The sequence below is a fragment of the Podarcis bocagei genome, assembly GCF_964188305.1.
Source record: "Podarcis bocagei genome assembly, chromosome: 14".
Taxonomy (NCBI): Eukaryota; Metazoa; Chordata; class Lepidosauria; order Squamata; family Lacertidae; genus Podarcis; species Podarcis bocagei.
This window is the reverse complement of record NC_138139.1, coordinates 14,758,070-14,773,566: the sequence shown is the minus strand read 5'-3', so window position 1 is coordinate 14,773,566 and position 15,497 is coordinate 14,758,070. Positions and strand designations below refer to the sequence as shown.

At 46.5% G+C, this 15,497-nt stretch overlaps 1 protein-coding gene across 2 annotated transcripts in view; it reads right to left on the bottom strand.

Moving 5' to 3' along the window:
* Positions 1 to 15,497, bottom strand: part of SQOR (sulfide quinone oxidoreductase) — a 37,337-nt gene that overhangs the window by 21,684 nt on the left and 156 nt on the right. The window contains exons 1-2 of one of the 2 annotated variants that reach the window (XM_081170060.1): positions 14,993 to 15,015; positions 1,956 to 2,207 (exon numbers count right to left, since the gene is read on the bottom strand). In XM_081170060.1, coding sequence (XP_081026186.1) covers positions 1,956 to 2,189 — 234 coding nt within the window. In that variant the 5' untranslated portion in view covers positions 2,190 to 2,207; positions 14,993 to 15,015. Of the gene's footprint in view, positions 1 to 1,955; positions 2,208 to 14,992; positions 15,016 to 15,497 lie in introns of those variants that run through there. The other variant, XM_081170059.1, reaches the window with a different exon arrangement.

Below are 15,497 nucleotides of genomic sequence, written 5' to 3'. Positions count from 1 at the left end.
CTTTGGGTTGCGCGATTTCGGGTTGCGCACCACGATGAACCTGGAAGTACCAGAACAGGTTACTTCTGGGTTTCGGTGCTTGTGCATAAGTGCTAAATCGCGCTTTGTGCATGCGCAGAAGCACTGAATCACAACCCACACGTGTGCAGACACGGCACTACGGGTTGTGAACCTGCTTCCCACACGGATCACGTTCGCAACCCAAACGTCAACTGTATGGGCATTTTTTATACATGCTTTATTCTAATGTACAGTGGTACCTCAGGTTAGGTACTTAATTCGTTCCGGAGGTCCGTTTTTAACCTGAAACTGTTCTTAACCTGAAGCACCACTTTAGCTAATGGGGCCTCCCGCTGCCGCTGCACCGCCGGAGCACGATTTCTGTTCTCATCCTGAAGCAAAGTTCTTAAGCCGAGGTAATATTTCTGGCTTAGCGGAGTCTGTAACCTGAAGCGTATGTAACCTGAAGCGTATGTAACCCGAGGTACCACTGTATGTAGTTTTGTACACAATACATGGCTGGAGAACAGCAGAGCAAAATTCAATAAACTGCAAATTCTGATGGATTGCTGCGTTTTGGTTCTCACATGGTGCGAGTTACAATGATTTGTCTTTAAAAGTGTACTGAATCAAATGTCTCCCTTCTCCCTAGCCTACAGCTGAATGCGTGCTCCGACTCCATATAGGGCAGCTGCAGATTATGTTCACCACCTGGCGACAAATTTTAATATTTCAAAATGCGTAAACTCAGCCCAAGTCCTGGATGTTCTATTTCTAGATTAGAACAGCAACGCACACCCTGCCCGGCGAGTGATCTTTCCAGGTCAAAAAGCATTTATTGTTCTGGATGCAATGCAACAAGACAGGAATGTTGCAGCCCCCTAAGTATCAAAAATGAAGGCCAAAACTGAGAAAATTTATACGTGGGTGAGCAGCATTCAATCCTACCCTGTTAACAGGAGAACATCTTGTCTCAGGCAAAAATGATCTGAGGGCGACTCTCTCTGATTGCTTGCTTAAAATCCTGTCATGGAGTGTTGTTCTTTAAAATCTTTTAATCATTTTTATTTGATTTTACAAATGAAAAGCTATAACAATACCAAATACATATCTGTATATAGAGATTTCTCTGAATCTCAAGACTTCCCTCCCATCCCAGCCATGGGTCCTATTGTCAACATTTTTAACTATTTTATTTCATAGTCTATATTTATATCTGTCCATATTTTCCATCGTATTTGTTACACTACAAGTGTTATTAGAATCCTGCTAATGTTCTCATCTGCTTACAGTGGTCTCCTAAATAAATTATAGTGTTCTTCTTTTAATTTAAATGAGGCTTACAAACTTCGAACAGTACTGGTAAATTTCTCCCCCAGCAGACCTAAAGGGTAAAGGTAAAGGGACCCCTGACCATTAGGTCCAGTCGCGGACGACTCTGGGGTTGCGGCGCTCATCTCGCTTTATTGGCCGAGGTTTGTTCCGGGTTATGTGGCCAGCATGACTAAGCCGCTTCTGGCGAACCAGAGCAGCGCATGGAAACACCGTTTACCTTCCCGCTGGAGCGGTACCTATTTATCTACTTGCACTTTGACGTGCTTTCAAACTGCTAGGTTGGCAGAAGCAGGGACCAAGCAACGGGAGCTCACCCCGTCGCAGGGATTCAAACCGCCGACCTTCTGATCAGCAAGCCCTAGGCTCAGTGGTTTAACCCACAGCGCCACCCGTGTCCCAGCGGACCTAGCACCAGCTAATTGAAATTATGCATTGATTTTTTTTAGCAAATTTATATACACCCCACCCCTGCTCAGCTGTGAGAGAGAACTTCTCAAGATTATTCTGTCTGGAATGCCAGTGGGAGAGGAATGCGATGCATGGGAGGTAACTATTAATATTAGAACTTGCTGCCCACTGGGATGGAGGTAGGAGGAGAAGAGGGAGAGCCATATTTTTACCTCACTGGGCTCAACAACCGCCACATTGCCAGCTCCGACTTTTCGCTTCATCCGTGCGCTCATGGAGACCCCACCGGTGCCTCCTCCTAGGACAAGCACCTCGTAGTAATCCTTCGAAGCAGACCTGGCTGTGGTGTGGAACTGGGACGATCTCATTTTCTGAACCCCCTGCCTCAGCAAAGTTGCCATGGGACGCACACCGGCACACGAAGACACCAATCCAACCGTTGCCATCTTGGGCCAGCATCAAATCTGCGAAGCGATAAGGAGAGATGCGAGCGGTGAAAAGGAACGTTGGTTTATGTTACCGGTTGGGTACTGTCAGGGACCGTGCTGAGGGCTGCATTCCTCTTGACCCTGATCCTGAATCTTCCCAGGAGCAGGAAGACAGTACAGTGGTACCTCGGGTTAAGTACTTAATTCGTTCCGGAGGTCCGTTCTTAACCTGAAACTGTTCTTAACCTGAAGCACCACTTTCAACACCAGTCTTGAAAGACCTAGACTGGCTCCCAGTACGTTTCCGAGCACAATTCAAAGTGTTGGTGCTGACCTTTAAAGCCCTAAATGGCCTTGGTCCAGTATACCTGAAGGAGCATCTCCACCCCCATCGTTCAGCCCAGACACTGAGGTCCAGTGCCAATGGCCTTCTGGCGGTTTCCTCACTTCGAGAGGCCAAGTTACAGGGAACCAGGCAGAGGGCCTTCTCGGTAGTGGCGCCCGCCCTGTGGAACACTCTCCCACCAGATGTCAAAGAGAACAACAACTACCAGGCTTTTAGAAGACATCTGAAGGCAGCCCTGTTTAGGGAAGCTTTTAATGTTTAACAGACCATTGTATTTTAATATTTTGTTGGAAGCCACCCAAAGTGGCTGGGGAAACCCAGCCAGATGGGCGGGGTATAAATAAATTTATTATTATTATTATTATTATTATTATTATTATTATTATTATTATTATTATTATTTAGCAAAGGGGTTCTTTGTTGTCTCGCTGTGATTATTAAAGTTTCTAACTGGTAAGAAGACTTCTTTTCCTTTGATCTGCGAGGGAGGAATAATAATAATAATAATAATAATAATAATAATAATAATAATAATAATAATAATTTATTATTTATACCCTGCCCATCTGGCTGAGTTTCCCCAGCCACTCTGGGCAGCTCCCAATCAAGTGTTAAAAACAGTACAGCGTTAAATATTAAAAACTTCCCTGAACAGGGCTGCCTTCAGATGTCTTTTAAAGATAGGATAGCTGCTTATTTCCTTCACATCTGAAGGGAGAGTGTTCCACAGGGTGGGCGCCACTACCGAGAAGGCCCTCTGTCTGGTTCCCTTTAACCTCACTTCTCGCAATGAGGGAACCGCCAGAAGGCCCTCAGAGCTGGATCTCAGTGTCCGGGCTGAACGATGGGGGTGGAGACGCTCCTACAGGTATACTGGGCCGAGGCCGTTTAGGGCTTTAAAGGTCAGCGCCAACACTTTGAATTGTGCTCGGAAACGTACTGGGAACCAATGTAGGTCTTTCAGGACTGGTGTTATGTGGTCCCGGCGGCCGCTCCCAGTCACCAGTCTAGCTGCCGCATTCTGGATTAACTGCAGTTTCCGGGTCACCTTCAAAGGTAGCCCCACGAAGAGTGCATTGCAGGGAAGCCAATTCCCTGAAGCCTGACAGGTACCACTCCTATCACAGGTTCTGTGGGTAGAGCCATGAGTGCAAGCTGCCCGAAGGCCCTATACAAACAGATGTTGATAACCTGGAATACTCAGGTGCCGTGTCAAAGGTCACATCCACAGTGTTCCTTTAAAGCAGTGGTTCTCAACCTGTGGGTCCCCAGATGTTGTTGGACTACAACTCCCATCATCCCTGAGCTCTGGCCTTGCTAGTTAGGGGTGTGGGGAGTTGTAGTTCAACAACATCTGGGGACCCACAGGTTGAGAAAGGCTGCTTTAAAGAATCCTTGTACCACTTTAAGAGTCACGGCTTCCCCCCACAGAATCCTGGGAAGTGTAGTTTGTTAAGCGGATTGGGCATTCTAACCCTATGAAGGGTGAACTACATTTCCCAGGATTCTTTCAGAGTAAGCACTACACATTTATTTATTTTTGAAATAATTTTTATTTGATTTTACAAGTGTAGAGTTATAGCAACACCAAATACATATCCATATTTAGAGATTTCCCTGAAGCTCCAGACTTCCTGCCTTCCCCTCCGTGGGTCCCATTGCCAACATTTTCAACTGCGTATTATTTTATAATCTATATTTTGTATGTGTCCATATTATTTGTTACATTACAAGTGTTATTAAAATCCTGCTAATGTTTTCCTCTGCTTACAGTGGTCTCCTAAATAAATTATATATTTCCCCCCATTCTTTCTTGAAGTTTTTGTCTTCTTGGCTTCCGAGCCTTCTGGTCAGTTTTGCCATTTCAGCGTAGTCCAACAGCTTAGTTTGCCATTCTTCTCTGGTACCAGAAAGCACCACACATTTAAAGCAACATCATACCACTTTAAGCAGTTCCTCCACCATCACCCAAATCCTGGTGAATTCTACAAATTCTCCTCAAAATCATTTCTCCTGCATCTTCCCCGTCTTACCTTAATGGCACATGTTAATTTATCGTTAATAGCTATATCCCACACCTCTTTATACCATTTCTTCCATTTTGTATTCTGCTTGCCCCTTCCACTTCCTAGCTATAATAATTTGTGCAGCTGCCAATAAATTTGTAAGCAGGTCCTTCCTAGCCTGCGAACCTTCCACCCCATCATAAATTGATAATAATGCTAAGGTAAAGTTAAACGGACTCCTGACCATTAGGTCCAGTCGTGGCCAACTCTGGGGTTGTGGCGCTCATCTCGCTTTATTGGCCAAGGGAGCCGGCGTACAGCTTCCGGGTCATGCGGCCAGCATGACTAAGCCGCTTCTGGCGAACCAGAGCAGCGCACAGAAACACTGTTTACCTTCCTGCCGGAGCGGTACCTATTTATCTACTTGCACTTTGACGTGCTTTCAAACTGCTAGGTGGGCAGGAGCTGAGACCGAGCAACGGGAGCTCACCCCATCGCGGGGATTTGAACCGCCGACCTTCTGATCGGCGAGTCCTAGGCTCTTTGGTTTAACCCACAGCGCCACCCATAATGCTACCTCTGGACTTTTGGTCAGCTTTAACCCAGTGATTTCTGTTATCTCCTTAAACACCCTTCCCCCCCCATGTACATATTTCCATCCCCACCACCTGTGAACATAATTTTATATACTTCTGTCGCATTCCACCTCCTTTACTCATCTTTTTCTAAACTAAAAAGTCCCGAATGTTGCAACTTTTCCTCCCAGGGGAGTTGCTCCCTATTATTCTCTTTTCCCTCGCCCTGCAGACTTCTCCTGACAGGAGGAAGTTGGGGAAAGTGGATGACGTTCAGTGAAATTTCGCAAGGCTGCTATATTTGATATACACAGAGCGCTCATGTTGTACTCAGGACAAATGACTCAGCTCTTTCAACCGTTTCCTTCTCCTTTCCAGACCCAGGCTTTGCAAAGCAGGCTGAGAGATCTTTTGCCACCTCGCATCCACCCTCCTGAATTTAATCCCTTAAAAGTTGAGGGCAAAAAGACTATCTGATGGCTAAAACAAGAGTTGTGGCACCTTAAAGGCTATCCCAAATTTATTATGCCTAAAGCTTTTGTGGGCTGCAGTCGGCTTCATTAGTCATAACGGATGAAGGAAGTAGATTGTGTTGTTTTTGCTGGAAAAACCCAGCACGATGTTTAAGAGGCCATTAGTTCGGATCAATTCTGGATAAGCCGCAAAATAAACAACTTTAGCAGCACTAATGAGCCGAACTTAATGGAATGGCAGCAAATCTATGCATTTAAACCAGGGTTGGGGCTGGGTGAGGGATCCAGTTTTCAGATTGGGAAAGGTTATGGAAAACTGACTTACATTTTTCGGCATGCATGAAAGAAATGAAAGTGATGTACAGATGGTATTTGACTCCTAGTAAACTAGCAAAAATGTATAAGACAGGTACAAATATCTGCTGGAAATGTAAAGAAAAGAAGGCACCTTTTACCATATGTGGTGGAAGTGTAAGGTTAAAAAAAGCATTCTGGGAAATGATATATAATGAGTTGAAAAAAAATGTTTAAACTAACTTTTATTTTAAAAAACAACAACCAGAGGCTTTTCTATTAGGAATTGTAGGTGCTGACATTCCAAAGGAGCAGAAAAGACTTTTTATGTATGTGACGACAGCCGCACGGATGCTACTAGCCCAGAGATGGAAAGAAGATAAAGTCCCTACCAGAGAAGAATGGCAAATTAAACTATTGGACTACGCCGAAATGGCGAAACTGATCGGAGAGCTCAGGAACCATGAAGACCAAAACTTCAAAAAGAATGGGAAAAATTTATAATTTCTCTTGGATGAAAACATTAGCAGGATTGCAATAACACTTGTAATGTAGCCAATACAGTGGACAAAATGGAACGACTTAAAATATGGACTGTTGGAAAATATGCAGTAGAAAAGGTTAATAATAGGACCCATGGAAGGAAAGGTGGGAAGTCTAGAGATTTAAAGAAATCTTTAAATGTGGATGTGCATGTTTGTAGTGCTATAATTTTATACTTGTGAAATCAAATAATTTTTTTTTAAAAAAAACCCTCATTGCAGGGGGCTTGACTAGATGATGTGCAGGGTCCTTTCCAACTACAATTCTATGATTCTATGAGACTGAAGAATTGATGCTTTTGAATTATGGTGCTGGAGGAGACTCTTGAGAGTCCCATGGACTGCAAGGAAATCAAACCTCTCCATTCTTAAGGAAATCAGCCCTGAGTGCTCACTGCGAAGGACAGATCCTGAAGCTGAGGCTCCAATACTTTGGCCACCTCATGAGAAGAGAAGACTCCCTGGAAAAGACCCTGATGTTGGGAAAGATGGAGGGCACAAGGAGAAGGGGACGACAGAGGACGAGATGGTTGGACAGTGTTCTCGAAGCCACAAACACGAGTCTGACCAAACTGCGGGAGGCAGTGGAAGACAGGAGTGCCTGGCGTGCTCTGGTCCATGGGGTCACGAAGAGTCGGACACGACTAAACGACTAAACAACAACATGAGACTGAAGCCATTTTGACCAGATTACTGAACAGAGGGGAAATGTCCTTTGGCTGGGTGCTGATTTGAACATGGATGCTGCTCACTGATGGAAAATATATATTTTTTACTTTTCTTCACCCATCTCATTAGAACAGCAAGGCCATGGTTATGGGAAACCAAGTGTTTGTATGTGCTTTGATTTGCAGAATGCACACACATTTTATTATTATTATTATTAGGTGGTCTGCTGAGACTTCCCAGTGATTTTAAAGTGGTTCCCCCCAAAAGGGAGACCACTGTGTTAGAGGGTATAAAACTATGGCTGGACTCGCTGTTCGAAGGTCAAGAATTAAAGTTAACTTTTGCACTAGTTTTATAGTTATACAGCAATAAAAACACAATCCTTTCTCCCCTTTTGGCAGTGGAAGCATAAACGTATAACCCAACAGCATATGCTCCATATCTCCATCATTGCCCTGTAAATAAAGCTCTTGCTATCAAACTCGTGCTCAGTGAAACGGGGATGACTGCAAGTTTCCTTCTCCACCGGGCTCTGTGGCTTAATGATTAAACAGCAGCTTCCTTCAAATTGTAAAAAAGTGGTGGAAAGCACGCAATATAATCCCCACAGTCCTCTGTGTGCAACAGTTCAGTAGACCCAAGACCAGCTGTCCCAAGAGTGATTGCAACGGAGAAAAAATTTGGTGCCCACCTGTATTTTATAGAGAGCAAAATTGCTGTCCACTCCCAGCAGCATCTTGTGGACTAGAAACTTGAACGGACTTATTCTACTTGGCTGCTTTTTTGGGGGGGGGGTAATAATTTTTATTAGTTTTCAATTACAATAATCCAATAATAGCCTCATTATATCAGCCAAATTATAATACAAGTTACAGTTAGGTAGCCATGCTAGTCTGCCGTAGTCGAAACAAAATAAATAAATAAATAAAAATCCTTCCAGTAGCACCTTAGAGGCCAACTAAGTTTGTTCTTGGTATGAGCTTTTGTGGCGCTGTGGGTTAAACCACAGAGCCTTGGACTTGCTGATCAGAAGGTCGGCAGTTAGAATGCCCGCAATGGGGTGAGCTCCCATTGCTCGGTCCCTGCTCCTGCCAACCTAGCAGTTCAAAAGCATGTCAGAGTGCAAGTAGATAAATAGGTACCGCTCCGGCGGGAAGGTAAACGGTGTTTCCGTGCACTGCTCTGGTTCGCCAGAAGCGGCTTAGTCATGCTGACCACATGACCCGGAAGCTGTACGCCGGCTCCCTCGGCCAATAAAGCGAGATGAGCGCCGCAACCCCAGAGTCGGTCACAACTGGACCTAATGGTTAGGGTTCCTTTACCTTTAAGGTGCTACTGGAAGGAATTTTTAAAAATTAAATTATAATACAGTTCCTAATATCAATCATTCAAACACCAAATTACCGTATTTTCCGCCCTATAGGGCACACCGCCCCATAGGACGCACCTAGGTTTTTTTGGGGGGAAATAAAGGGAAAAAAATTATTCCCCCCCCCCAGGCGCGCGGGGCTGGCGCGGGGGAAGCCCGAGCTTCCCCCAACCCCAGCCCCCAGAACAGCCGGGCTCCAGATGGCTGCGCAGAGCTGCACGAAGCCCAGGGCTGCAGTGCGCACCTCCACGCAGCCGCCGCGCCGGGCTCCCGAGGGCTGCGCAGAGCTTCCTGAAGCCTGGAGAGCAAGAGGGGTCGGTGCGCACTGACCCCTCTCGCTCTCCAGGCTTCAGCGAAAGCCTGCATTCGCCTCATAGGACGCACACACATTTCCCCTTCATTTTTGGAGGGGGGAAATTGTGTCCTATAGGACGAAAAATACGGTATATAATTTAGGTGCCCCCTCCAGCGTGCTAGAATTTATGGTTTGACGATTTACTTTATTTCTGCGTTCCAAAATCTTATTGATCTCAGTTACATTCCAGTCATCATAGTAACCCCTTATACAACAGCTGCAGTATTTATAACTTCTTTTCGTGGTGACACATTAAATTAAAGTCTACAAGTGAAAATCTCATACTGTATCCTTGTTCTTCCTGTGTGTGACATTTATTCTGTCCATATTGTTTCTTCCTGTCCTTGGAAAATATTACATCTATCTTTTACCAGTTGTTGCTCCTATACGTCATGCCTTGCGCAGAGCTGATGTCCCGATGTTATGCCAAAATTACTTGGCTGCTTTTTGACAAAAATCTAGCAGGTGGATATGGAACAACTGATTGGTTCAAAATTGGGAAAGGAGTACGACAAGGCTGTATATTGTCTCCCTGCTTTTTTAACTTATATGCAGAATTCATCATGCGAAAGGCTGGGCTGGATGAATCCCAAGCCGGAATTAAGATTGCTGGAAGAAATATCAACAACCTCAGATATGCAGATGATACAACCTTGATGGCAGAAAGTGAGGAGGAATTAAAGAACCTATTATTGAGGGTGAAAGAGGAGAGCGCAAAATATGGTCTGAAGCTCAACATCAAAAAAACGAAGATCATGGCCACTGGTCCCATCACCTCCTGGCAAACAGAAGGGGAAGAAATGGAGGCAGTGAGAGATTTTACTTTCTTGGGCTCCATGATCACTGCAGATGGTGACAGCAGCCATGAAATTAAAAGATGCCTGCTTCTTGGGAGAAAAGCAATGACAAACCTAGACAGCATCTTAAAAAGCAGAGACATCACCTTGCCGACAAAGGTCCGTATAGTAAAAGCCATGGTTTTCCCAGTAGTGATGTATGGAAGTGAGAGCTGGACCATCAAGAAGGCTGATCGCTGAAGAATCGATGCTTTTGAATTATGGTGCTGGAGGAGACTCTTGAGAGTCCCATGGACTGCAAGAAAATCAAACCTCTCCATTCTTAAGGAAATCAGCCCTGAGTGTTCACTGGAAGGACAGATCCTGAAGCTGCGGCTCCAATACTTTGGCCACCTCATGAGAAGAGAAGACTCCCTGGAAAAGACCCTGGTGTTGGGAAAGATGGAGGGCACAAGGAGCAGGGGACGACAGAGGACAAGATGGTTGGACAGTGTTCTTGAAGCTACCAGCATGAGTTTGACCAAACTGCGGGAGGCAGTGGATGACAGGAGGGCCTGGCGTGCTCTGGTCCATGGGGTCAGGAAGAGTCGGACGTGACTAAACGACTAAACAACAACAACAACACCTTTTCTCAGCATGAAACTGAAGTGAGGGAGAAACTATGCTCTGCACTACGGTACAACATGCGATAGCAGACAGATGGTGGAAATCAGGAAAACTTGGCCTTCTATTTCATCCCACCCCTGCAGACCATAACGGTGATATGTTTAGTTTGGAAGAATTATGGCTGCAGAGACAGCAGCCAGAGGTCAGTTAAACACACATATAAAAGCGTCTTCTGGATGGCGAGAATGTTTGATGTAAAGCAGAGACGTTGTCCTCCAAGGTCTTGTTTATGCTACATACAGCCCAGCTCAATGCCAAGTAAGCAAAAGGCTGCAATTTACTGCTGAGCAATACAGAGCTGAAGTTGACTCCTGTTAGGGGCTGGAGCTATTTAGCAGGGATAGGGGACCATCTCGGCTGCCTCTTAGTGCAGACCCAGGCCATCGAGCCTGAATTTACATCTTCTTCTTTGGCGATCACTCGTAGCCGAGTAAGATTGCCTTCCATAAACACAGTTTTAACTGTGAGTCCGTAAGTGACTGTGGAGGCCAGTTCTGGATCCACACATCCTTTGACAGTGGGGACATAGGTTTTGGGCGTGAGTTGATCACGGTCAGGGACGGATTTAGGTTTGATGAGGCCCCAAGCTACTGAATATTATTGGGAGAATTCTAAGGGCCAGAGAGAGAGGGGCTTGAGGGCCACATTGGACCCCTGGATCTGAGGTTCCCCCACGCCTTTCCTAAAAGCTGCCTATATGCCCTTTTCTTGCAGAAGAAAAGCTTTTCCTGCCACAGGGAAGGGCAGAACAGAAGTTGATGTAAGCTTATATTTGATTATCCAAGGCCAACGGTCCTAAGTTTGTTTCTTTAGCTTCCTTGCCACACCCTGGGGTTTCAATAAACTATTCAGCTGCAGTCCTGTACACATTTCCTTACAGAGGAAGTGCCTTCCACCAGGCTCCATCAAGCCCAGCAGTGCCTACTCGGGCTGTCAGCAACAATCCTATCACCTGCCACTTTAGACTTTTCACGAGAGATGCCAGGAATTGAACCCAGAACCTTCCCTATACAAAGCACATGCTCTCCCACTAAGCTACAGATTTTCGAAAGAAGTGCAATGCAATTTGAGTGTAAAGGTCCGTAGACGCAGACTTCTAGGGTTACCACCACTTTCTGAAAGAAATGCTATGCTATTTTTTTTAAAAAAAGGATAGTAAAGGCAGCACAGCCTTCCCCATTATATCACCTCTATTCTGGGGGGAGGGGGGACACGCTCCACCTGCTGAATTCCTGGCTGTCATGTAAGGGGGGCGGGAATCACACACCCAGCAAACTTAATGGCTTCTCAATGCTCTACACAAAGTGGGAGGGGGGCAAGTACTTCCTCCTTACAGACAAACCAATGGTTTTATGATAGCTTCCATAAACATGACTGAGCAGACCATCAGCCGCACAGACTACCTTGTAGCAATTCCTAAAAAGAATACAGTGGTACCTCAGGTTAAGTACTTAATTTGTTCTGGAGGTCCGTTCTTAACCTGAAACTGTTCTTAACCTGAAGCACCACTTCAGCTAATGGGCCCTCCTGCTGCTGCTGCTGCTGCTGCTGCCGCGCCGCCGGGGCACGATTTCTGTTCTCATCCTGAAGCAAAGTTCTTAACCCGAGGTACTATTTCTGGGTTAGCGGAGTCTGTAACCTGAAGCGTATGTAACCCGAGTACCACTGTATTTCTGTATTTATTCATACAGTGGTACCTCCATTTGCGCATGTGATCCGTTCCAGAGCTCCAGTCGGATCCTGAGGAATTTGCAACTTGAGGTGCCTGTTCTGCGCATGTGCGCAGTGCGGTAGAGCGCTTCTGCACATGCACGAGGGGCGAAAGCCGGAAAAATACTTCCGGGTTTGCTGCGTTCGCATCATGAAAGATACACAACCAGAGGTGTGCATATCTAGAGTATGATATCTACTGTATCTACTTGAGGCCAGTAAGCACTTTGCAAGTCTAAAAACCAATCTTGTTGTTGGCATCCGTCGGCCTCGAAAGACAACAGAGCGCTGCTCCAGGGGTGAAGTCGAACAGCTGTGTGGGGAGCACCAAATTGACCTCCTTGGGGCGCAAGCCTGGGCAATGTGTTGAGGTCCTGGGCTGCCCAGACAACAAGACCCCCCCTCTCAGCCTCGCTGACGTGGTCCAAAGGAAAGCAGAGCAATATGTTTGGTGCCAGCTTGGCTGAAGGAGTTGCCAGAAGAAGAAGAAGAAGAAGAGGAGTTTGGATTTGATATCCTGCTTTATCCCACTCCTTAAAGGGAGTGAAAGGTGGGATATCAAATCCAAACTCTTCTTTATCACTACGCTAAGGAGTCTCAAAGCGGCTCACATTCTCCTTTCCCTTTCTCCCCCACAACAAACACTCTGTGAGGTGAGTGAGGCTGAGAGACTTCAGAGAAGTGTGACTGGCCCAAGGTCACCCAGCAGCTGCATGTGGAGGAGCAGAGACGCGAACCCGGTTCCCCAGATTACGAGTCCACCGCTCTTAACCACTACACCACGCTGGCATACAAGACACCATCCAACTGTCTTAGGGACTCCACTCTGGATTTGTGTAGGGTTGCCTCTGCAGCCTTTTTATTTTCCCAAATACATTGGTACCTCGTGTTACAGACGCTTCAGGTTACATACGCTTCAGGTTACAGATTCCGCTAACCCAGAAATAGTACCTCGGGTTGAGAACTTTGCTTCAGGATGAGAACAGAAATCGTGCTGCGGCACAGCGGCAGCAGGAGGCCCCATTAGCTATAATAATGATAATGATAATGATAATTATAATGATAATAATTTATTATTTATACCACGCCTATCTGGCTGAGTCTCCCCAGCCACTCTGGGCGGCTCCCAATCAAATGTTGAAAACAGTACAGCATTAAATATTAAAAACTTCCCTAAACAGGGCTGCCTTCAGATGTCTTTTAAAGATAGGATAGCTGTTTATTTCCTTCACATCTGAAGGGAGGGTGTTCCACAGGGTGGGCGCCACTAGCAAGAAGGCCCCCTGTCTGGTTCCCTGTAACTTCACTTCTTGCAATGAGGGAACCGCCAGAAGGCCATCAGCGCTGGACCTCAGTGTCCAGGCTGAACGATGGGGGTGGAAATGCTCCCTCAGATATACTGGGCCAAGGCCATTTAGGGCTTTAAAGGTCAGCACCAACTAAAGTGGTGCTTCAGGTTAAGAACAGTTTCAGGTTAAGAACAGACCTGCAGAACAAATTAAGTACTTAACCCTGGGTACCACTGTATATCCCTCAAGGCAGCAAGGGTTTAGTGCCAGAGTTTTTCTTCTCCTAGATGGGCTCAGTGGCGAAGCTGCATGCTCCACTACTGGGGGTGGAGAGCAGGTGGGGGCGTGGCTGGCACCCCCGGGGTGTGGCGCATGCCCTGAGGACGTGACATGCCACCCATGGGGGCGTGGCACACATTCTGGGGGTGTGGCACATGTTCTGGGGGCGTGGCACACTTCCTGTTGGGGCGTGGCAACCGGCGTGTGCAGGGGTCCGCAGCACGTGTTTGCGGGGGGGGGGGAGCCGTAATGGCACCCTACCATGGTGCTGGGGGCGATCCGCCTCCTCTGCACCCCCGTTCCTCCACCAGTGGATGGGCTAACTTCCCAGGTTGACAAGTTCTTTCTTCCCTTCCCTCTACAGCATGTGCAGAAACCGCCTTCTTGACCGTTGGACCAACTTGTCTGTACAATCTGCCGGAGCTGAGTGTAGGGTGAGGACCAAAGGTGGACAAACTACTCTGGAAGGAGCATGATGTGTCCCCTTCCCCAAACACCCAATACACTCCCCAAATCAATCACACAAACAAATGTAAGTCTAGCAGCGGTACTCTATCACTAGCAGCCAGCTGTAGATTACAAGACTGCAATACTGTTCATGGACGGAAGCTCTGTAGTTGTGATATCCAAAAGGAACCTCAAAGGCTGTATACCTCCCGGTACCTGTTTTTTAGAGACAGGTACAAGGCCCATGGGGATGTGAGTGGTGCTGTGGTCTAAACCACTGAGCCTAGGGCTTGCTGATTGGAAGGTCGGCGGTTCAAATCTCCACGACGGGGTGAGCTCCCGTTGCTTGGTCCCTGCTCCTGCCAACCTAGCAGTTCCAAAGCACGTCAAAGTGCAAGTAGATAAATAGGTACCGCTCTGGCGGGAAGGTAAACGGTGTTTCCGTGCGCTGCTCTGGTTCGCCAGAAGCGGCTTCGTCATGCTGGCCACATGACGGAAGCTGTATGCAGGCTCCCTCGGCCAATAAAGCGAGATGAGCACCGCAACCCCAGAGTCTGTCAAGACTGGACCTAATGGTCAGGGGTCCCTTTACCTTTACCTTTACAAGGCCCATGACCATCACTGGCAAACGTCCCAGAAACCTCTGGTGGAAATCGACTAGATGGACTTTGGTTTGACCAGGCAAGTCTGTTTTCCCAGCAATTCCAATTCCAATACTAATACCAATACCAATAGTAATAATAGTTTGCAAATGATGTGAAACTGCAGATAAAATGTGGCATCTTAGAAGACACAACCCTTTCCAGTCACCCAGGAAAGAAAGCTTCTCCTAAAATGGAGCCTCGCTGTGTCAAATACACACATCCCCAAAATAAAACAAAAATTAAAGGAACCCCCCCAATACATGAGAAGTATTGCTCTCATTAACTATTAACCAACAAAATCACATAAAATTGAATATGATTTTTTTTTTTTTGCTCTGTCAACATCGCCTAGTAGCTTACTGGGCTGCAGCCAAATCTACACATGCTCAGAAACACTCTCTTCTGTCCCATTTGTCAGGAAGGAAGCCAGTCATTCCTGTTGTGGCTGAACTCCCATCATCCCTGACCAGTGGCCTGGGCTTGATGGGAGCCCCAGTTCCCCCCACCTCTGACCCCAAGCCGAAAATCCTCTTGCCCTGCTGCTCCTCATTGCCCTCCAAACCCCTCAAACTCCTCTGGTGGTTTTGCTGGCGGAAAAAAAAAGATCTGGCGACGGGCGGAGCTTCACCGGTTGAATTTCCACCTGGCGCAGCTGTTAAAAGCGCAGAGGGGAAAAAAGGAACGCTGCAAGAAGAAAGAAAGAAAGAAAGAAAGAAAGAAAGAAAGAAAGAAAGAAAGAAAGAAAGAAAGAAAGAAAGAAAGAAAGAAAGAAAGAAAGAAAGAAAGAAGGAGGGAGGGAGGGAGGGAGGGAAGGAAGGAAGGAAGGAATAGGCAACTTCAACCCTGATCCCCCCAGGAAAGGAAA